Source organism: Hyla sarda, chromosome 10, assembly GCF_029499605.1.
Source record: "Hyla sarda isolate aHylSar1 chromosome 10, aHylSar1.hap1, whole genome shotgun sequence".
Classification (NCBI taxonomy): domain Eukaryota; kingdom Metazoa; phylum Chordata; class Amphibia; order Anura; family Hylidae; genus Hyla; species Hyla sarda.
The window spans coordinates 26,952,125-26,976,211 of record NC_079198.1 but is presented as its reverse complement, the minus strand read 5'-3'; the positions used below and the strand labels follow the sequence as shown (position 1 = coordinate 26,976,211).

Genomic DNA, 24,087 nt, shown 5'->3' with positions numbered 1-24,087 from the left:
CTCACCCCCCTTTAGTTCTGTACAGTACTCACCTCCGCTCGGCGCTGGTCCGGTGCTGCAGGACTGTCCGGTGCTGCAGGGCTGTCCGGTGAGTAGGTCGTCCGGTGGGATAGTGGTTCCGGGCTGCTATCTTCACTGGGGGCGCCTCTTCTCCGCGCTTCTGGCCCGGAATAGAGGCGTTGCCTTGACAATGACGCAGAAGTACGTTGGCAATGAACGTACCTCTGCGTCGTTGTCAAGGCAACGCGACTATTCTGGGGCCGGGCCCGAAGCGCTTTGAAGAGGCCTCCCCGGTGAAGATAGCAGCCCGGAACCACTATCCCACCGGACCACCTCCTCTCCGGACAGTCCTGCAGCACCGGACCAGCGCCGAGCGGAGGTGAGTACTGTACAGAACTAAAGGGAGGTGAGAGGGGGCTGGATGATGTCGAAGGCCGCAGTGGTCTTCAACCTGCGGACCTCCGGAGGTTTCAAAACTACAACTCCCAGCAAGCCCGGACAGCCGATGGCTGCCCGGGCTTGCTGGGAGTTGTAGTTTTGAAACCTCTGGAGGTCCGCAGGTTGAAGACCACTGCGGGTCGAGAGTTCACTCGAGTATAAGGGGGGTGTTTTCAGCACGAAAAATCGTGCTGAAAAACTCGGCTTATACTCGAGTATATACGGTAAAACAAGGAATAACTAAATTAAAAACAAAGGAAGGAAGGTATGTAGAAGAGAATAAAGGGCTACCCGACTGCCTTAATTAATACTTTTGTTCAGTTTTTACAGAAGAAAAAGAAGGAAAAGGACCTCAATTAGGTAGGAAGACTAATGAATAGTTTGATGCATGTGTCTTTACAGAGGAAGAGGTTCTACGTTTGCTGCCTAAAGTTAAGTCACAGGGGCCTGATGGGAGACACCCAAAATTAGTAAAAGAGCTTAGCGGTGAACAAGGAAAACTGTTAACAGATTTATTTAACCATTCACTGGTAACAGGAGTCGTCCCGGAAGATTGGAAATTAACAAATGTCGTGCCCATTCACAAGAAAGGTAATAGGGAGGAATCAAAAAACTATAGGCCAGTTAGTCTGACATCAATTATGGGGAAATTAATGGAAACCCTACTAAAGGATAGGATTGTGGAACATCTAAAATCCCATGGATTGCAAGATGAAAAACAACATGGGTTTACTTCAGGGAGATCATGTCAAACAAATTTTACCAATTTTTTGGGATTGGGTGACTAAAATAATAGATGGCGGAGGGGCAGTAGACATCGCATATCTAGATTTTAGTAAGGCTTTTGACACTGTCCCACATAGAAAACTTATCAATAAACTACAGTCATTGAGCTTGGACTCCCGTATTGTTGACTGGATGAGGCAGTGGCTGAAGGACAGACAACAGAGGGTTGTAGTCAATGGAGAATATTCAGAGCAAGGTCTTGTTACCAGTGGGGACCTCAGGGATCTGTATTGGGATCAATTTTGTTTAATATCTTCATTAGTGATGTTGCAAAAGGTCTCGCTGGTAAGGTTTGTCTTTTTGCTGATGACATAAAGATATGTAACAGGGTAGATGTTCCTGGAGGGATCCTCCAAATGGAAAAGGATTTAGGCAAACTAGAAGAATGGTAGAAAGAAGGAAGTGCTCATGCCGCTGTACAGAACACTGGTGAGACCTCACTTGGAGTATTGTGCGCAGTACTGGAGGCCGTATCGCCAAGAGGATATAGATACTCTAGAGAGAGTTCAGAGAAGATACTAAACTAGTACATAGATTTCTTTATAAAACTTACCAAGAAAGGTTAACCCCTTCCCGCAGAATGTCATATATAAACGCCGGGTTGTGCAGTGCGTTCGCGCATCCCGGCGTTTATAAATGACATTCAGTTAACCCGGCGATGCGCAGCATCGCACGGGTTAACTGGCAGAAGTCCCGCTGTTTCCAGCAGGGGACAACTTCTGCTTCACCCCCAGGACCATCCATTGATGGTCCTGGTCAGCGATCACTGTGATTGGTCCCTGTGGACCAATCACAGTGATCTGGGGTGAAAGTTCAGATCCCCCGCACTGCCCGCCCCTGGAAGTCGGGCAGAACGGGGGACGATGGCTGCGGGGGCTCGCGGGGACCTGTGGCACACGGGGGGAACACGTGGGGACCGGCGGACTTACCTGATCCAGCGGCGGGACCGAGGAGCAGCGCGGGACCGGCCACGTGGACGAGCAGCGACGGGTAAGTATGTGGTCCTCAGAGGCAGCAGTGAAGATCTTCACTGCTGCTTCTAGGAGTCTGAAAACTACAACTCCCAGCATGCCTAGACAGCCTTTGGCTGTCTGGGCATGCTGGGAGTTGTAGTTTTGCAACATCTGGAGGGCCCCCGTTTGGAGACCATTGTATAATGGTCTCCAATCTGTGCTCTTCCAGCTGTTGCAAAACTACAACTCCCAGTATGCACTGACTGTCCAGGCATGCTGGGAGTTTTAGTTCAGCAACATCTGGCCCTTCAGATGTTGCCGAACTACAACTCCCAGCATGCCCTTCAGCTGTCTGGGCATGCTGGGAGTTGTAGTTTTGCAACAACTGGAGACACACTGGTTGGGAAACATTGTTTCTAACTCAGTGTTTCCTAACCTGTGTGCCTCCAGCTGTTGCAAAACTATAACTCCCAGCATGCACTAACAGACCATGCATGCTGGGAGTTGTAGTTTTGCAACATCTGGAGGGCCCCAGTTTGGAGACCATTGTATAATTGTCTCCAATCTGTTCTCTTCCAGCTGTTGCAAAACTACAACTCCCAGTATGCACTGACTGTCCAGGCATGCTGGGAGTTTTAGTTCAGGAACATCTGGCCCTTCAGATGTTGCCGAACTACAACTCCCAGCATGCCCTTCAGCTGTCTGGGCATGCTGGGAGTTGTAGTTTTGCAACAACTGGAGACACACTGGTTGGGAAACATTGTCTGTTTCTAACTCAGTGTTTCCTAACCTGTGTGCCTCCAGCTGTTGCAAAACTATAACTCCAAGCATGCACTAACAGACCATGCATGCTGGGAGTTGTGGTTTTGCAACAGCTGGTGCACCCCCTCCCCCCCCCCTGTGAATGTACAGGGTACATTCACATGGGCGAGGCTTTTACAGTGGGTTTCTCGCATCTTGAGATGCAGCAAATTTTGCGCTGGGAAACTCGCTGTAATCCCCCGCCCATGTGACTGTACCCTAAAAACACTACACTACACTAACACAAAATAAAATAAAAAGTTAAAAACACTACATATACACATACCCCTACACAGCCCCCCTCCCCCAATAAGAACGTCCGGTACACCAATGTTTCCAAAGCAGAGCCTCCAGCTGTTGAAAAACAACAACTCCCAGTATTGCCGGACAGCCGTTGACTGTCCACGCATGCTGGGAGTTTTGCAACAGCTGGAGGCACCCTGTTTGGGAATCACTGGCGTAGAATACCCCTATGTCCACCCCTATGCAAATCCCTAATTTAGGTCTCAAATGCGCACGGCGCTCTCACTTTGGAGCCCTGTCGTATTTCAAGGCAACAGTTTAGGGCCACATATGGGGTATCGCCGTACTCGGGAGAAATTGTGTTACAAGGTTTGGGGGGCTTTTTCTTCTTTAACCCTTCATGAAAAGGAAATGTTGGGGTCTACACCAGAATGTTAGTGTAAAAAAATTACATTTTTTACACTAACATGCTGATGTTGCCCTATACTTTACATTTTCACAAGAGGTAAAAGGGAAAAAAGCCCCCCTAAATTTGTAATGCAATTTCTCCCGACTACAGAGATACCCCATATGTGAGCACAAAGTGCTCTGGGGGCGCACAACAAGGCCCAGAAGGGAGAGTGCGCCATGTACATTTGAGGTGATTTGCACAGGGGTGGCTGATTGTTACAGCGGTTTTGACAAACGCAAAAAAAACAAAACCCCACATGTGACCCCATTTCGTAAACGACACCCCTCACGTAATGTAATGAGGGGTGCAGTGAGAATTTACACCCCACTGGTGTCTGACAGATCTTTGGAACAGTGGTCCGTGAAAATGAAAACTTGTACAGCCCACTGTTCCAAAGATCTGTCAGACACCAGTGGGGGGCAAATGCTCACTGTATCCCTTGTTACGTTCCTCAAGGGGTCTCGTTTCCAAAATGGTATGCCATGTGTTTTTTTTTTGCTGTTCTGGCACCATAGGGGCTTCCTAAATGCGATATGCCCCCCGAGCAAAATTTGCTCTCAAAAAGCCAAATATGACTCCTTCTCTTCTGAGCATTGTAGTTCGCCCATAGTGCCCTTCAGGTCAACTTATGGGGTACCTTCATACTCAGAAGAGAAGGGGTTACAAATATTGGGGAGTATTTCCTGCTATTAACCCTTGGAAAAATGTGAAATTTGGGGGGAAACACACATTTTAGTGAAAAAAAATAATTTTTTTTTTACATATGCCAAAGTCGTGAAACACCTGTGGGGTATTAAGGCTCACTTTATTCCTTGATGTTCCTCAAGGGGTCTAGTTTCCAAAATGGTATGCCATGTGAGGGTTTTTTGCTGTTCTGGCACCATAGGGGCTTCCTAAATGCAACATGCCCCCCAAAAACCATTTCAGAAAAACGTACTCTCCAAAATCCCCTTGTCGCTCTTTCCCTTCTGAGCCCTCTACTGCGCCCGCCGAACAATTTACATAGACATATGAGGTATGTGCTTACTCGAGAGAAATTGGACTACAAATATAAGTATACATTTTCTCCTTTTACCCCTTGTAAAAATTCCAAAAATTGGGTCTACAAGAACATGCGAGTGTAAAAAATGAAGATTGTGAATTTTCTCCTTCACTTTGCTTCTATTCCTGTGAAACACCTAAAGGGTTAAAATGATGACTGAATGTCATTTTGAATACTTTGGGGAGTGCAGTTTTTATAATGGGGTCTTTTGTGGGGTATTTCTAATATGAAGACCCTTCAAATCCACTTCAAACCTGAACTGGTCCCTGAAAAATAGTGAGTTTGAAAATTTTGTGAAAAATTGGAAAATTGCTGCTGAACTTTGAAGCCCTCTGGTGTCTTCCAAAAGTAAAAACTCGTCACTTTTATGATGCAAACCTAAAGTAGACATATTGTATATGTGAATAACATTTTTTTTTATTTGTAATATACATTTTCCTTACAAGCAGAGAGCTTCAAAGTTAGAAAAATGCTAAATTTTCAAATTTTTCATCAAATTTTAGGATTTTTCACAAGGAAAGGATGCAAGTTACCACAAAAATTTACCACCATGTTAAAGTAGAATATGTCACGAAAAAACAATCTCGGAATCAGAATGATAACTAAAAGCATTCCAGAGTTATTAATGTTTAAAGTGACAGTGGTCAGATGTGCAAAAAACGCTCTGGTCCTTAAGGCCAAAATGGGCTTGGTCCTGAAGGGGTTAAAGGACCTTAACATGTATAGAAGAAAGAAGAGACAGAGGGGATATGATAGAGACTTTTAAATACATAAAGGGAATCAACATGGTAAAGGAGGAGAGGAGATTAAAAAGAAGAAAAACTACAACAATAGGAAATACAGTAGTTTTAAATCAGAAGGACAAAGGATTATGCAGTAATATCAGGAAATATTACTTTACTGAGAGAGTAGTGGATGCATGGAATAGCCTTCCTGCAGAAGTGGTCGCTGCAAATACAGTGAAAGAGTTTAAACATGCATGGGATAAGCATAAGGCTATCCTTCATATAAGATAGGGCCAGGGACTATTGATAGGATTCAGATAATTGGACAGACTAGATGGGCCAAATGGTTCTTATCTGCCGACACATTCTATGTCTCTATGTCTCTCTGTATGTCTCTCTCTATGTCTCTCTCTTTATGTCTCTATGTGTCTCTCTCTATATCTCTATGTCTCTCTCTATGTCTCTCTGTCTCGCTCTCTCTATGTCTCTCTCTCTATGTGTGTCTTTCTCTCTATGTCTCTCTCTCTTTCTCTATGTATCTCTCTATGTCTCTCTCTCTATGTCTGTGTGTGTCTCTCTCTCTCTCTCTATATATATATATATATATATATATGTTATAAATAAAAGGGTCTGGATCGCAGAGGCTGAATATCAGTGTAAAGGTCCGTTCACACGAGCAGATCTACTTGCAGGTTTCCTGGTGCAAGTTTAAATAGGGGCAGGCTCTCAACTGTTGTCTGCAGTAGATTTTTAACAGCAGAATTTCGGCTTCAATAGGTCATGTGGCAGATTTTCTGCATTGGAAATTCTGCAGCCGAAAATCTGCTGTTGAAAGCCATGTAGACAGGTTTTGATATGATAAATCTCCTCCATACGGTTTATACTGCGTTGTATTATAATCTCATATAATGTTATTGTACACATTATATTTTATTATTGCTCCCATTACACTTAGGATTAGTTCTCTAAAAATGGTGTATATAGAAGAGAGGGGATCCACTAGCAAAGATACAGTAGAAAGGCCTGATATTTGCTTCGGCCTCTCTTTTATGACCCTTGTTTGCTAAGAATGCAGTTTCTTGCTGAAATTATAAGGGAGAACTCTAGTGAAAATAAACTTATCCCGTATCCACAGGGTAGGGGATAAGTACAGTAACTGATCCCAGCAGTTGGACCCCCCGCGATCTCCGGGACAGGACCCTGGCTCTCTCATTGAAGAGCGTGTGTCATCTACTGGTAGACAGCACATGCTCCATGGATTTCTATGAGAGCACTGATGATGCCCGATTGCTGTACTCAGGTCTTTTCATGTGGGTAGGGAATAAGTTAATTTTCAATGTATTTCTCCTTTAACCACCTAGTAGAAATGGGGTTGGAAAAAAAGAGAACTGCTCTCCTTCTCTACTAGGGCCCCCATAGCCACACGGCCAGCCTCTATATTATGTATGCCTCCACTTCCTTATATTTTAGAGCTGCTAATAAAACACATTAAAGGGGTACTGGGCTCAACTTCAGCAGCTGATAAGTACTGGGAGGATTACGATTTTTTTATAAAAGTAATTTACAAATCTAAAAGAGAAAAAGGAATGGTGCAGCTCACGATTTCTACACTGACCGAGGTCTAATGGGCATACACCTATACCCAAGGTGTAAACAATATAAATACAAATGAATCTATTTTGCCCGACCTCAAGGAAAGTGTACAGGATTTTTTTTTGAAAAATATGAAGAATAATTGAATTATTGAAAACCGTGCTTCAATTGTAATATATATTCTTTACTTTATTAAAATTAACAGTATCTAATAAACTATCTTCACACTGGGCCCTTGTGTGAAAAATAGAATAGACAGTTCACAATTATTAATAATTGTGATCTGTCTATTCTATTTTTCAATTATTAATAATTGTGAACTGTCTATTCTATTTTTCACACAAGGGCCCAGTGTGAAGATAGTTTATTAGATACTGTTAATTTTAATAAAGTAAAGAATATATATTACAATTGAAGCACGGTTTTCAATAATTCAATTATTCTTCATATTTTTCAAAAAAAAATCCTGTACACTTTCCTTGAGGTCAGGCAAAAAAAGATTAATTTACAAATCTGTTTAACTTTCTGAAGCCAGTTGATGTGAAAAAAAAAAATGTTTTTCACCAGAGTACCCCTTTAAGGGTGCATTCCCACGTGGCGTATTTTGCTGCGTATTTGCTGCGTATTTGGTGCTGCATATTTTCCTACCCATTGACTTTAACAGGGAAAATAAAATACGCAGCAGCAAATACGCAGCAAATATGCCGTGTGGGAACGTACCCTCAAGGTGTATTCACATGTACAGTCTCCTGTGCATATTGGAGGTGCAGGATTTAAAGCTGCAGATTTTATGCCAATGTAAACTAAATGACTGAGCACAGCTTCAAATCCTGCACATCAAATATATATGTGAATACAATGCCTAATGCTGACTGGCCCCATGCCCATGTTTGACACTTACCTTATTTAAACAGAGGAGGTGGTTTGTCAGTTTTCACTGTGTCACTATTTTGAAGGGCTTCTACTATCCAGGAAAGTGCCTTACTACAGTATTCCACCTGAAATATAGAATTCCATTTTTGTAACTTATTGTTATTAGATTTACTACAAACCACCTTGGGTGGTCACTAAAGCCCTAAATTTACCAACCAACACATTTATGACCTAGCGCTGGTCCTAGCAATTCTCTAATGGGGACCCAAAGGACATCTTCCCTGAAAGGGTTAATGAAATATACACAAATGATGCCTTTATTTCTCCTTATCATCTCTTTTTGACTGGAAAGTTACAGCACTTTTGTGTGGAGTAATAGGAGAAGCCCGGCATACATTAACATTTATGGTTCCTTGCCAAGCTTCATTCTACCCTCCGGTCACCTTCCAGATACTATGATCACACAAGGATAAAGGTGGAAGGATCACATGGGGTTTTTATTAAAGGGAACATGCTTACAGGATAGTCTGGAGATTTACTCAAAATTCTGTTCTGGGAGCCTAACATATAGTAACTTCTTAAACTCTATTCACATCATGTTTTTTAGCCTATGTTTAAAGGGGTATCAACTGGCTCCAGAAAGTTGAACATATATTAAAAAATCTTAATTCTTCCAGTACTTATCAGCTGCTGAAGTTGAGTTGTTGTTTTCTGTCTGACCACAGTGCTCTCGGCTGACACCTGTCTGTCTGTCTCAGGAACTTTCCAGAGTAGCAGCATATCCCCATAGCAAACATTTCCTACTCTGGACAGTTCGTGAGACAGACAGAGGTGTCAGCAGAGAGCACTGTTGTCAGACAGAAATGAGCAACTTAAATTCAGCAGCTGATAAGTACTGGAAGGATTAAGATTTTTAAAAGAAGTAATTTATAAATCTGTTCAACATTCTAGAGCCAGTTGATATGAAAAAAAAATGTTTTTTTCATGGAATACCTCTTAAGGACGCAGCCCATTTTGGGCCTTAAGGACGCAGAAAATTTTATTTTTACGTTTTCATTTTTTCCTCCTCGCCTTCAAAAAATCATAACTCTTTTATATTTTCATCCACAGACTAGTATGAGGGTTTGTTTTTTGCGCGACCAGTTGTCCATTGTAATGCCTGCACTCACTTTACCATAAAATGTATGGTGCAACCAAAAAAATACTATTTGTGTGGGGAAATTAAAAAGAAAACCGCAATGTTGCTAACTTTGGAAGGTTTCGTTTTCACGCTGTACAATTTATGGTAAAAGTGACATGTGTTATTTATTCTTTGGGTCAATAAGATTAAAATGATACCCATGATAACATACTTTTCTATTACTGTTGTGCTTAAAAAAAATCACAAACTTTTTAACCAAATTAGTACTTTTAAGATCCCCCTATTTTGAAGACCTATAACTTTTTCATTTTTCTGTATAAGCGGCGGTATGAGGGCTCATTTTTTGTGCCGTGATCTGTACTTTTTATTGATACCATATTTGCTTATATAAAACTTTTAATACATTTCTTATTAATTTTTTGGGAATAAAATGTTATAAAAAAAACTGCTATTTTGGAATTTTTTTTAAGTTCATGCCGTTCACCGTACGGTATCATTAAAATTGTATTTTAATAGTTCAGATATTTACGCACGCGGCGATACCAAATATGTATATAAAATATTTTTTAACCCTTTTTGGGGGTGAAATAGGGAAAATGGGTCAATTTACGTTTTTATTGGGAGAGGGGGTTTTTCACATTTTTTTTAACTTTATTTTTTAACTTTTATTTATACACTTTAATAGTCCCCATAGGTGACTATTTAAAGCAATCATTCGACCTGCCGCGCATAATCCGGGCATCGCTCCGATGCCCGCGGTTATGCTTAGGATGTAAATGTACGTCCTGGTGCGTTAAGTACCGCATCACCAGGACGTACATTTACGTCCTTCCTCGTTAAGGGGTTAAGGACCCAGGGCGTACCTGTACGCCCTGAGTCTGCTCCCTTTATATAACGCGGAGCCACTACGTAGCCCCGCGTCATAGCGGGTCGGGCTCGGCTTCTAACAATGGCCAGGACCCGGGGCTAATAGTCCGCGGCACTGATCGTGGTGCCGCTCGCTATTAACCCTTTAGACGCGGTGTCTCAAACAAGTGCAGGACACAAGGAGTGCCCCTACCTTCCTCCTGTGTGTCCGATCGCCGAATGACTGCTCAGTGCCTGAAATCCAGGCATGAGCAGTCAAGCGGCAGAATCATTGATCAATGTTTTCCTATGGGATAACAATGATCAATGTAAAAGATCAGTGTGTGCAGTGTTATAGCTCCCTATGGGGGCTATAACATTGCAAAAAAAAAAGGGGGGGAAAAAGTTCATAAAGATCATTTAACCCCTTCCCTAATAAAAGTTTTCCCATTTAAAAAACAAACAAAAACAGTGTAAATAAAAATAACATATGTGGTATCGCCAGGTGCGGAAATGTCCGAATTATAAAAATATATCGTTAATTAAACCGCACTGTCAATGGCGTACGCGCAAAAAAATTCAAAAATCCAAGATAGCGTATTTTTGGTCACTTTTAATATCATAAAAAATGTAATAAAAGCAATTAAAAAGTCTGATCAATACAAAAATTGTACCGCTAAAAACTTCAGATCACGGTACAAAAAAATGAGCCCTCATACCGCCCCGTATGCGGAAAAATAAAAAAGTTACAGCGGTCAGAAGATGACAATTTTAAACATATACATTTTCCTGCATGTAGTTAGGATTTTTTTCAGAAGTGCAACAAAATCAAACCTATATAAGGCTGCATTCACACCTCGTTTTCAGCCTACGGTTGCCGGATCCGGCTTGGGGAGGGGAAAACCAGGTGCTCCCGTTACCCAGCCGGACCGACACTGAAATCCATTTACTTTAATGAGCCGACCGGAGTCAAACGGTGACTCTGGTCAGCTCATTTTTGACCCCTATCCGATTTTCTGACCGGACCTAAAATCGTAGTATACTAAAGTTTTAGGTACGATCACAAAACCAGATATGGTTAAAAAATTACCCGACCAGAGTCAACGTTTGACTCCAGTTGACTTATTAAAATAAATGGATTTCCGCACCGGTCCAACTGGGGTACGAAAGCACCCAGTTTTCCCCTCCCCCAGCCGGATTCGGCAACCGTAGGCTGAAAATGAGGTGTGAATGCAACCTAAGTAGGGTATCATTTTAATCGTATGGACCTACAGAATAAAGAGGTGTCATTTTTACTGAAAAATTTACTGCATAGAAACGGAAGCCCCCAAAAGTTACAAAATGGCGTTTTTTTCTTCAATTTTGTTGCACAATGATGTTTTTTTTTTTTTGCCATAGATTTTTGGGTATAGTGACTGATGTCATTACAAAGTAGAATTGGTGGCGCAAAAAATAAGCCATCACATGGATTTTTAGGTGCAAAATTGAAAAAGTTATGATTTTTTAAAGGTAAGGAGGAAAAAACGAAAGTGCAAAAACGGAAAACTGTGGGTCCTTAAGGGGTTAAAGTTTATGTTTGGAAAATCTCCTGACATATATCTCCTATAGAAGGCTGCATCATATCCCACTGCATAGGCCTACAGTAGGATACATTGCCCATAGGTTCCCATAGTAACAAATAATATCGTTCTTTTTTACTGTATAACTTTTTATGGACTAGCATAGTCTACACTGCTGTTGAATACTACAAATAGAGGTGTCTACAGACCCACCAGTGGCCAAAACAACACTTAAGGGGTCATTTATTAATAATTTTATTATTATTTTTTTTGCCTGTTAGGGGCACCAGTGTACACGTGGCACAGCTGGTCAGCATTTATGAAGATACCAGCGCTGGTTAATGTTCACAGAGCTGATGGCACACTTTTGAGACTGGTACGGCTGCCTGCGTCTGGTCCCGACTGGATTGGCCATTGTGTTAAAACTGAGCAAGTTTTGCAAACTGTTAGTAAACTGTGCACCTAGGAAACCACACCAACAGAGCGCCCACGGAATTTGACGGTGAAAAAAAGCCGTAAGATCCTGAGAAAATCGCATCCTAAATGCAACAATCACTGTGTGCAGTGACTTCGAAAAAATATAGGCCAATTAGGGTCTTAGTAAGTGACCCCATAACAGTATTTGCTGAGCTGCAATACCACAAATAACCTGTGGAGATGCTATTTTTTTTAGAAAAAATAAAACGCACTCATGTTTCTCCACAGCTTTTTCAACCTCCCCCAAACATGACACCACAGGTACCTGCATTTCCAGTGCTTTCATTTTTCGGTCGTGTTCCTTAAACTCATTGAGTTGCTTCAAAGCTGTGTCAACCCTATGGGAATTAAGAAAGGTGGTGACTACCAAGAAGACGAAATGATTGTCAATGAGAGAAGTGTTCATCGTGTCTGAGTTACACCAGGAAATGTAGATGATTTTTGTATTGGATGCACTGGAGTTTGTTTCATTAGGGTTACAAAGGAGATGGCAACGTTAATACAAATAGACCAGAAATAAATGGTTATATATTTGTAGATCTTCAAGGAACGCTCCAGGCAAATATGTGCCATGTCTAATGCAGAAATTTAGAGAAAGGTGTCTAACGTAGGGATTCTCTCTTTTCTGTTTTTCAATTTTTTCTAATTTAGACATAACACAGTAGGCAATTTACATAACAAAGTATGGCATTTGGGTCACGCCACTTCATTACTTTGGAAAAAGTGTGAAGGCTTCGGATTAACACTTACAAAAGGCTTAAAGGGGAACATGTCATCATTTTTCACCTCTGGGGCCCACACATCTCGAAATCAAGGGTCTCCTAGCCTCCTTCAGCCTGCTTACAGCTGCAGTAGGGGGTTGGAAAGTCAAAACTTTTACACCCTGTCTGTACCTCCCGTAGAGATTAACCCCTTGTTGACATTGGGGTAAATGTACGTCCTGGTTCCTTGTTAAAGGAAAATGGTCACCCGATACACCGTGTTATAGTGTGGGTGAACAGGAGACTGATGCAGGGTTTCTGACCTCTATACGGACCTGAAGTTCGGCGCCTCTGAAGTTCGCTGAATTGCGTACTGGAAGCTGACCTGTCGGCTGGATTTGAATATTCATCGGTGCTGGTCACGTAAGCGCTCAGTAGGCACAAGTGCTCACGTGACCAGCGCCAATGAATATTCCAATCCAGCCAGCGGGCCCGCCTAAAGCGCGCAATTCAGCGCTGGAAGAAGCAGATCTTTAGAGGGACTGGGCGCCGGACTTCAGGTATGTATATAGGTCATAAACCCTGCATCGGTCTCCTGTTCACCCGCACTATAACACGGTGTATCGGGTTTAGTGTGGTTGAATGGGTGACCGTTTTCCTTCAATTAATGTACGTACATTCACATCCTAAGCTGCGTACTGTGTATAAAGCAAGTGCAGGAGCTGCACTCACTTGATAGACTGTGAGTGACAGTCTGCTATTAACCTCTTAAGTGCTGTAATGAATAGCATCAGCACCCTTGCAACATATATCAGGGGGTCCAATTAGTTTCTATGCCTGCCAAGGGTCTCCTCACCTAGTCTGGGTGGGTCCCGGGGCACTCTTCTGGAAAAAGTTTGCCTAAGGCAGACTGTATAAGTGTATTGCTGATCACACTGAGTAATGCTATGCAATATCATAGCATTATTCAGTATTAGCAATCTGATGATTGCTTAGAATAGTCCTCTATGGAGACCTAAAAAGTGTAAGAAAAATTTTAAAAAAATATCAAATATTTAAAAAGCCCTAACCCTAATAAAAGTTTGTTACACCTTTTTACCATAAAAAAAAAAAAAAGAACACATATTTGGTATCGCACCATATGGAAGTGTCCAAACTGTTAAAATGTAATATTATTGATCCTGTACAGGGAACGGCGTAAACGCAAAACAATACCAAAGTCCAAAATGGCTGATTTTTGGTCACATCAGATCCCAGAAAAAAATGTTATAAAAAGTGATCAAAAAGTCATATATACAAAAAATGTATACCTATAAAAGAACTACAGACCATGATGCAAAAAAATAGCCCTGATATTTTAATTATGCTTAATTTGTTAAAAAAAAAAGCTTGACTTAAAAAAAAAAATTGTACAATAATTAAAAAACTGTATACACATAGGTATGATTTTACAGTGAAATCTCCCTTAGTGAACACCTCCCAATAGTGGTCAGTTTTTAATTCCCCGGCAGAGTCCCATAAGACTTAATGTATTTGCACCCTCCAAATAGGAGACATTCTCAATTGTGGACGCAGACACACCCAATAGGGTACAATAGGGTACAAAACACTCCCAATAGGGGAAAAACACTCCCAATAGAGAACAATAGGGGACAAAACACTCCCAAAAGGGGACAACTAGACTTACCGTATTTTTTGCCCTACAGGACGCAGCGGCGTATAAGACGCACCGGCGTATAAGACGCACCCAATTTATAGGTGCCAAATCTAAAAAAATAAAGATTCTGAACCCAACAGTGGTCTTCAACTTGCGGACCTCCAGATGTTGCAAAACTACAACTCCCAGCATGCCCGGACAGCTGTTCGCTGTCCGGGCAGGCTGGGAGTTGTAGTTTTGCAACATCTGGAGGTCCGCAGGTTGAAGACCACTGGTATAGAAGGTAATACTCACGTGTCCCCGCCGCTCCGGACCCGTCACCGGTGCCCTGGATGTCGCTCCATCGCTGTCGCCGCTTCCCCGGGGTGTCCCAGTCGCTCCGGACTTCTTCTTCCCCGGGATCCACGCTCTCCGTCGCCGTCATCAAGTCGCCGTCGTCACGCCGCTACGCACGCCGCTCCTATTGGATGACGGCAAGCGCAACGACGTGATGACGTCGAAGGAGAGCGCAGGGGATCCCGGCATAGAGAAGACATCGAGGAGGCAGGTAAGGTCCCTCCCAGTGTCCTGTAAGCTGTTCGGGGCGCCGCGATTTCACCGTGGCGGTCCCGAACAGCCCGACTGAGCAGCCGGGTTAGTGTTATTTTCGCTTCAGACGCGGCGGTCAGCTTTGATCGCGGCGCCTGAAGGGTTAATACAGGGCATCACCGCGATCGGTGATGTCCTGTATTAGCGGCGGGTCCCGGCCATTGATGGCCGCAGGTATTCGCCGTATAAGACGCACCAACTCCCCCCCCCCCCCCCCCCAGTTTTGGGGAAGAAAAAGTGCGTCTTATACGGCGAAAAATACGGTATGTGCCAGCCCTACCTTGTACACAGGGTCACTGTCAGGGGGTACAGCCAATACCCCAGTAAGGGGCCCAGGCCCCCACTGCAGCCCCCTGCAGGAAGCCCCAGCACAGAAGCAGAAGACCTCAGTGGTCTCCTGCTTTTGTACTTTTGCCGGCCACATCATTCACCCCCTCCTTCCCAGATCCCCCCATGCCACTTTATTCTCCTGTGTCAAATCACCCCCCCCCTCTTTTTACCCCCTGTGCCACATAATTTCCTCTTGATCCCCCCTGTGCTATTTCATTACCCCTTTATCCCCCTTTGCCACTTCATAAAGAGGGGGGTGATGAATTTACACAGAGGGTAATGATGGAAGAATTAAATGGCACAGGGGGGGGGGGATCAAGGAGAAATGCTGGCACAGGTGGTAAGGGGGGATAATTTGGCACAAGGCATAAGGTGGCATAGGGTATAAAGGGTGGATGAAATGATGGGGAAATAAGGGGTGATTAAAGGTCTCTGGGAGATTGCACTGTAATATTTATTTTTATCATGTTATATAGGTAATGACACTCTGGAGTGAGTACAGTAGAGTATTCAGACATTTATAATGGTTTTTGAGCCTTTTTTCCCAATAGGGGACATTTCTCAATAGCAGACACTTTTTAATTCCCCGTGAGTGTCCGCTATTGGGAGATTCTACTGTAATTGAATTGATCCACAGAATAAAGATAACATGTTAGTTTTACCGTACATTGCACTCTGTAAAAACAACCCCCACACACACGCAGAATTAACAAAAGCTGCACTTTCTTCCCAAAATAATATTGTATTTTGTTTTGTCATACATTTCATGGTAAAATGAAAGGTTTCATTACAAAGTACAATTGTTCTTGCAAAGAACAAGCCTTCCTATGTCTCGCTCTTAGAAGGCAAGAAGGAAAAAAAAAAAACACAAAAATGAAAATTGGTTGTGTCCTCAAGGCCAAAAGCGACTGTATCTTTAAAAGGGTACTCCACTGCCCCAGCGTTCGGAACATTTTGTTCCGAGCGCTGGGTGAAGGTTGCGGGGATCGTGACATCATGCCACGCCCCCTTAATGCAAATCTATGGGAGGGGGCGTGGCATGCGCCACGCCCCCTCCCATCGACTTGCATTGAGGGGGCGTGACGCGACATTACTAGTGGCATGGCCGTAACGTCACAACCCCCGCAGCCTGCATCCAGTGTTTGGAGCAAAATGTTCTGAACGCTGGGGCAGTGGAGTATCCCTTTAAGGGGTTAATGGAAGTTGTGTAAAAGGCACAGCACCTCGAGCTACGCACCTCGAGCTCCAGTTATGGCTACCAACACAACATAGCTCTGATATTGGTGGCCATAACGCATCAATCAGTTTTGTCCAGAAAAAAACCCTTTATATTATGAAAGGTTATTGATAACTTACTTTTGGGATGTGCGCCTCAGACGCTCTGTGTCGCTGTCCCTCTTCTGCTTGGCCATATTTCCCAGGTAATTCTCCTTCTGAACAGCTTCCCATGTGAGCATCCTGCTGTCTAGAGGCTCCTTTATCTCCAACACTAGAAACAAGAAAAATATCATTGTCAGTAGGTTGGATAAGTCCACCAGAGGATCCACCATTAAAGGGGTATTCCAGGATATATATATATATATATATATATATATATATATATATATATATATATATATCAAATGGCTCCAGAAAGTTAAACAGATTTGTAAATTACTTCTATTAAAAAAAATCTTAATCCTTTCAGTACTTATGAGCTTCTGAAGTTAAGGTTGTTCTTTTCTGTCTAAGTGCTCTCTGATGACACCTGTCTCGGGACACGCCCAGTTTAGAAGAGGTTTGCTACGGGGATTTGCTTCTAAACTGGGCGTTTCCCGAGACAGGTGTCATCAGAGAGGATTTAGACAGAAAAGAACAACCTTAACTTCAGAAGCTCATAAGTACTGAAAGGATTAAGATTTTTTGATAGAAGTAATTTACAAATCTGTTTAACTTTCTGGAGCCAGTTGATATATATATATATATATATATATATATATATATATATATATATATATATATAAATAAAAGTTTTTTTCCTGGATAACCCCTTTAAGACATACTAGGAAACTATTCAAAAATAAACTTTGAAGTCTACTTTGTATCTCATAATTATTTCCTCTGTTGGTCCCAATAGACCTCAATCTGACATATGTTGGCAAATAAAGGGCAAGTCCACTATTTCTTTACCAGTCTTACTACTCAACTTGTGCCCTCCTGAAGGTCTTTTCACATGGGCAGATTTTCTGCCCATAATAAGTGCTTACCAATGATATAACAAGAGTCACGCTACAATGGTCATGAGAAATTTTTACGAATGCTTGCAGCACATTAGGGCCATGCTCACACGATGCTTATGGCTAGTATTATTTTGCCTTTGGGGCAAAAATTTGTCAGATTTTCAAGAAAAAACATTTAAAAGCTGTTTTTGCATGAAAAATTGCGGATTGTTTTTTAGATAGTTGGAAATGCCAATAAAAAAACTGCAATTTTTTGGGTAGCAATCAGCAAAAATTAAAAAATAAATTAAAACAGAAAAAAAAGAAAGAGTGTCAAGTATTTATTCTTATGGCTGCAAAATTAAAGGGAGCCTGTCCCCAGATTTTATCTTAAAGCGCAACTGTCATCAATAGTTGCCCCCTAAAGGTATACACCGCATGTAAAAGCTGTGTAGCACAGTCATGCAGTCATACCTTTTATTGTGTAATCACTTTCTTTAGGACTGTAAAAAATGCTTTTATCCAAAGTCATGCACAGTTGGATAGACATGGCTTGGGGTTCGCAAAGCCCCGCCGCCACAATGCCTATCCTCTCTTACTACACAGTGGTCCGCAGCACATGCGCCCCTGCTGGCTCTGACGTGCACGTTTCGGTGATATAAGGAATACCAGAAAACTTTATATAACCAGCCGTGCACATCAGAGCCAGCAGGGGCGCATGCATCATATCAATGCCGACAGTAACATCTCCCAGGCATGGTATAAAAGGAAGATTTTACCATATATATAATGTGGTGCCACGCATTATATATTGTAAAGTCTGATGACAGGTTCCCTTTAATGTGTGCGCAACTGTCCTTTTTTTTTTTTTTAAGGGGTACTCTTTTTTTAATTTTTTTTATAAATCAACAGATTTGTAAATTACTTCTATTAAAAAATCTTAATCCTTCCACTACTTAGTTGAGTTGTTCTTTTCATTTTGACCACAGTGCTCTCTACTGACACCTCTGTTCATGTCAGGAACTGTCTAGAGCAGGAGCAAATCCCCATAGCAAACCTATCCTGCTTTCGACAGTTCCTGACACGGACAGAGGTGTCAGCAGAGAGCACTTCCTGTGGAACACAGCAGCTGTTGGGTGTGTCTCACTTCCAGAGTTGTCCAGAGAGAGAGGAGAGGAGTTTTTTCCAGCAACCTTTTCCCCAGGAGGGTGGCAGACTCCTGGGAAGAGCCTCCTGCTATGGACCCACGGCCTTCCACCTCCCGTACTAGGCCGGCGGGGGGTGGGAGTGAGAGAGTTACGGCCGATTCCAAGGACGGGGTCAGAAGATCCAGCAGGCTCCGCAATAATGTGGAGCCCACTCCCCCGTCCATCGCTGGAAACCGCAAGGCATACGGTAGGAAGATAACTGTTGCGTCTTCAGGGACTGTTTCTAATGTTACGGAACCCCAGCAATGGGGGGGTGAAGGGACCCAGGGAGTCGCTTGCCACGTTTGGATCCCGCATGCAGGCAAAGCTGGTGGAATACGAACAGCTGGGAAAGAAGCTGAAAGTGTTAAGGGAGGATCTGAAGTTTGCCCGCTACCAGACAGATAACTCTGCCAAGGCTATGAGGGCTAAGTTTGCTGCTAGAGTGTGCGAGCTGAAGGCAGAGGAGCAGGAGGTGGTGAGAGCCCGAATGCAGATCATAGAGGGAGCGGGTATGTTTAAAGAAAAATTAAAAAACGAGGACCGCTATAAAATCATGCGGACCCCTGTGAAGGAGGAAGAGGATAGCCAGGGGGAGGAAGAACACCTGTGTGATACAGAGGAGAAGATGGAGGAAGGTGGTGAGGGAGATGGCGGCAGTGAGGGTGATGAGAGTGAGGGGGATGTGTGTGATACCCCGTGTACCCCTAAGACCTCTGTCACCCCAAGTGCAGAATATATTAACCCTGCCCAAGTCGCCTTACCAACCACCTCAGAGGAAAGCGACAGTAGTGATGGTGGTGACAGCGGCCCAGTCGGTGGGGGGCTCCTGCGGGCCATAGTGATGCAGGAGTCACCCACCCGTCTGGAAAATTTCAGTTTTGGCCAGGACCTGGGCCCTGAGGAGAGCCAGAAGAAGAAAAAGAACAGGAGGAAGAAAAAGGCTGAGGAGCAAGTCATGTTTGTTTTCTCCCCTATCCAGCAGTCTGGGCCACCTGAGAAGTTGGTTCAGACTGCTGGGCCCCCCACCCTCCCAGATCCAGTTTCTGCTGTGGAACGGGACCAGCATGGGGGGTACAGTGCTGCATCCAACATGGCCGTGGGTGCTACAGTCACGCATCCTGCTGGTAGGGAAGAGCAGGATGGGTTAATGGTGGGTGTCCCTGGCATTGTTATCAGCTCTGCAGGGCACTCCCCTGAGAGGGGGGGGAGTGTCCAGGCACCGGGACCCGCTGCTGATCCCGTGCAGTCAGGCGCAGTGTGTGGCATGGACGCTGTAGGGATTTCCCCTGTGAGGGAGAAGGGTCCCTGCAAGTCAGTGGCAGGTGGAGGGGCAGAGGTGCACTTGGAGGGGCAGCCTCGGCCTCGGGATGTGATGTCTGCGGTGACATCCCACATGGAGGAGGAATCAGCATCGCCGACAGAGATCCAGCTAAAGCACGTCCTGGCCAGCCCAGAGGTAGTGGGTGAAGCAGCGGCTGATCCCAAAAACACTGCTAATAAAACCAAAAGCAATGTCACTACAAGGTGTGTGAATGATGGGAGTAGTAGTGCTGTGGATGAAAGGAGTGTATGTGGGAGTGATGGTGGAGTGAATGTGAGGAGTGGTAATGGAGTGAATAGGAGGAGTGGTAGTGGTGCAGATGGGAGGAGTGGTAGTGGAGTGAATGGGCGGGGTGGCAGTGATGCAGATGGGAGGAGTGGTAGTGGAGTCAGTGGTGGTGGTGGATTGAATGGGAGGAGTGGTGGTGGTGCGGATGGGAGGAGTGGTAGTGGAGTGAATGGGCGGGGTGGTAGTGGAATGAGTGGGAGTGGTGCAGATGGGAGGAGTGATAGTGGAGTGAATGAGAGGAGTAGTAGTGGTGTGTATAATAGTGACGTTTGTGGCAGTGCAGGTGGTTTAGGTGGGGCCGTAGGGACAGGGTCTGGTCCGGCTGCCCCCTCGGTCGCCAGGAGTTATGCCAGCGTGGCGGCCGGGGGTTCAGTGGGATCTTCACCTCCTGTATCTGGTGACGGTCAGTTGCAACGGCGCCTCCTGGAGGCACTAAAGAGAGGAGAAAGGACGCTCCAGGTAGAGGGAAAGGAGATGGACCTATCTTTCTGGGTGGAGAGACATGGTCTGGGAGCATTCCGACAGAGAAATGGGGAGACTGTATGGTCCCTCCAGACACCCGGGCAGGAGGTAGGTCGCAGGAATGTGGCCCGTCTGGTCTGGAAAGGCGAAGATGCGTGCCCCCAAAGGGGCAAGGTGGTGGAGCTTCTCTTCCAGATGGGTTTCAGGGCTAGGGACATCTTTGCCCTGATCCACCCTTTCGGCTCCTCTGAGTTTGACGTCAGCTTTGTTAGGCCGGAGGGACTAGATCTCTTCTGGTCTAATTATGAGCTGGTGAAAAACGAGCCCGGATGGCGAGATTTCGCTGTAAAAGCGGTATCTCGCCAGAGTATGGTAAAGAAAGTGACCGTTTTGACCCGTAACGAGTCACTTTCTTGTTATGACATTATGACCTGGCTGGGCAGGTACGGGGAGGTGACGGACATCCCCCGGAAAAACTTTGATGAGCACAATATATGGTCTGGGGCCTGGACGTTTTCCGTCCGTCTCAGGCGTTCCGGGAACACGGTCACCCACATTCCTTCGGCCGCCTTCCTGGGACGCGACAGGATTCAGATCTTCTACCAGGGGCAGCCGAAGCTGTGTCACAGGTGTGGTGACCCAAACCACTTTAGTGCCAACTGCACTCAGCAGATATGCGCCCTCTGCTGTGGGGTGGGTCACCTGGCGGCCACCTGTGGGCAGATTCGGTGTAACTTGTGTGGTGACTTAGGTCACCCGTTCAGCCGGTGTCCACGCTCGTTCTCTAATGCTGTGACCGCCCCGTCTGGGGAAAGCCTAACAGTTGCCCCGGCGGGGGAGGGGACCAGTGGAGGAGAGGGGGCACCAAAGCCAGTGAAGGAAAAACATAAGACCCCCTCTATGAGGAGGCGAGAGGAGAAGCGCAGGTTGGAGAGGGCCCTTGAGAATGCCCAGGTGCCAGGGGTAGCTCGGGGTCCCACTCCAGACACTGGCTCAGAAGGAGGTCAGAATAACTCTGAGGCTTTGGGTGAGGCCAAACTGGACGAGGAGATAGGGAGACTGCGTAGGGAAGAAGGTCAAGATGCTCCTTCCTCCAGTCATACCTCTGAATCCGAAACTGTGGATAAGGAGGAGGAGGAGGGGCAGACAGTAAATGGTGGCCAGAAAAAGAAGAGGAGGAAGAAGTGTAAGAGTAAGGTGGCGCCGTCCTCCTCTTCAATTGTAGCCTCAGACCATGGAAGGAACAACTCAGTCTCTGACCCTCTGATCGTCCTTTCGAATCGATATGAGGCCCTCGGGGATACCATCTCCCCTCCTCTTCTCGAGGGTCAGGAGGCAGTGCGGCCTCCAGGAGGCACCGAGCCTCCTTCCTCTGGGGTAGTTTCCTCAGGGGGAGAGGTAACACCAGGTGCCGGAGGTAAAGATCCTGGGATGGATATGTCCCAGAGTTTAAAAAGAAGTAAAGGGTCTTCCTCTGATTCCGATTGGGGTGGAGGGAAGGAGAGGAAGAAGGTTTAAGGGGTGAGGCCATCTAACTCAATCACCCATGATGGCGGCACTCACCCCACTGACGCTGGCATCTATTAACTGTGCCAGTATAAAGTCGGATATGGCTAGATTTGCAGCCTTTGATTTTCTCGGCCGTGTTGAAGCCGACATTTTCTTTTTACAAGAGACCAGGTTGTCAGATCTTGCCTCTCTGGCAAAAGCCAGGAGAGAGTGGAGGCGCGGTCCCTCCCACTGGTCTCTTGCGGCTGAGCCGTATAGTGGGGTGGCGGTCTTTTTTTCCGCTCCTGTTGAATGCAGACGGGTTATTGAGCTAGAAATGGGGAGGTGCCTGATCATTGATGTCTTCATGAAGGGACAAGAGCTCCGGCTCATTAACATCTACGCCCCGCAAACTAAGCGGGGCCGTAAAGATCTCTTTATGAGGATTAAGCCCTTTCTTTTTACGAGTCGGCAGGTGATCTTTGGAGGGGACTTCAATAATGTCACGAGGTCCCAGGATAGGAGAGGCTCCAATGGTCCACTGACTTGCGATAGTGTGGCACTAATTAGCATAACTAGAGAAGCTCGCCTAGAGGACTCCCACATCCGGAGCCCCTCGGGCCACGCGGGTTTCACCTATCATCAAGGTAGCCGCAGGTCTAGAATAGATAGGTTTTATTTAAAGGAGGAAGCCGTCTCTTCCGCAGTGTCCGTGGTTGAGGTGGAGTTCTCCGATCACTGTATGATTTTGTTTTCCCTGAATGTTTCAGAGACCCCCCGGATGGGTAAAGGTTATTGGAAGCTGAATTCGTCCCTCCTGGTGGAAGCGGAGATAAGACAGTCCTTTGAGGATTTTCTTCAGAGTCAGGTACCTTTACTGGATCTTTGTAGTAATAAGCTGGAGTGGTGGGAGATATTCAAGAAGCGGGTTGCGGGGTTCTTCCGCCAGCTCTCGAGCCTCAGGTCCCTGAACAGGTATCGCTTGTATCAGGGTCTGAGGAGGAAACTCGAGCTTCTTGTCTCGACTGGAGGTAGCCGAGAGGATATCTCCAGAGTGAAATCCTTGCTGATGAGGTGTCAGTACGATAGGCACGCATCTTTGGTTTTTGAGAGGGATTTCGGGAAGTACCGCTCGCCCGACCCTTACAGAAACTGTAAGATGTCAGTGAGTAGTAAAGTCATTTCAGGACTGATCGATAGTACAGGATCTCTGAATCGGTCCAGATCGGGGATCTTGGAGGTCGTCAGATCCTTCTACTCGCACCTCTTGGGAAGGAAGGATCTAGATCGAGACAGGATGTCGGTTTTCCTGGCTGAAACCTTTCCTGAGCCAGGGGTAGACCCCTCTCTTGATGTTTTGGCAGAAGAAATCAGGGAAGAGGAAGTGAGACTGGCGATCGAGGGGCTTGCCCCTAAGAAGTCGCCAGGTCCGGATGGCTTAACAACCGAGTGGTACAGGACCTTTAAGGAGTCTTTAGCTCCCCTCTTGACTGAGGTATTCAATGAGTGTCTCTCCTCGGGCACTCTGCCGAAGTCAATGAGGAGGTCAGCCCTGATTCTCCTGTCAAAGGGTAAAGATCCTAGCCGGATTGAGAATTGGAGGCCCATAGCTCTTCTCAATAGGGACAGGAAGCTTCTGGCCAAGATACTGTTTAATCGGCTGGTGAAGTTTGCACCCCGGCTCCTTTCGGGGGCCCAGCACTGCTCTGTTCCAGGCCGAGGCACCTTAAGTGCTGTCCTCAGTGTCAGGGAGGCAGTGGAGCGGAGTAGTGCGGGTCTCTGGAAGGGGTACATGCTGTCCTTGGATCAGGCCAAAGCATTTGATCGGGTGAACCATGACTACCTCTGGTCCGTCCTACTGAGATATGGCTTACCAAGTACTTTTGTTAATTGGCTTAAGATCTTGTATGCAGGGGCAGAGAGTTTCCCGCTTGTG

The 24,087-nt window shown here is 45.1% G+C and overlaps 1 protein-coding gene across 1 annotated transcript in view; it reads right to left on the bottom strand.

The window, feature by feature from the left end:
• LOC130293190 (transient receptor potential cation channel subfamily M member 4-like) overlaps positions 1-24,087 on the bottom strand; it is a 93,825-nt gene that overhangs the window by 7,166 nt on the left and 62,572 nt on the right. The window contains exons 22-24 of the mRNA XM_056541691.1: positions 16,561-16,693; positions 12,194-12,266; positions 7,934-8,030 (exon numbers count right to left, since the gene is read on the bottom strand). Of these exons, the coding sequence (XP_056397666.1) occupies positions 7,935-8,030; positions 12,194-12,266; positions 16,561-16,693 (302 nt within the window). The 3' untranslated portion in view covers position 7,934. The remainder of the gene's footprint in view (positions 1-7,933; positions 8,031-12,193; positions 12,267-16,560; positions 16,694-24,087) is intronic.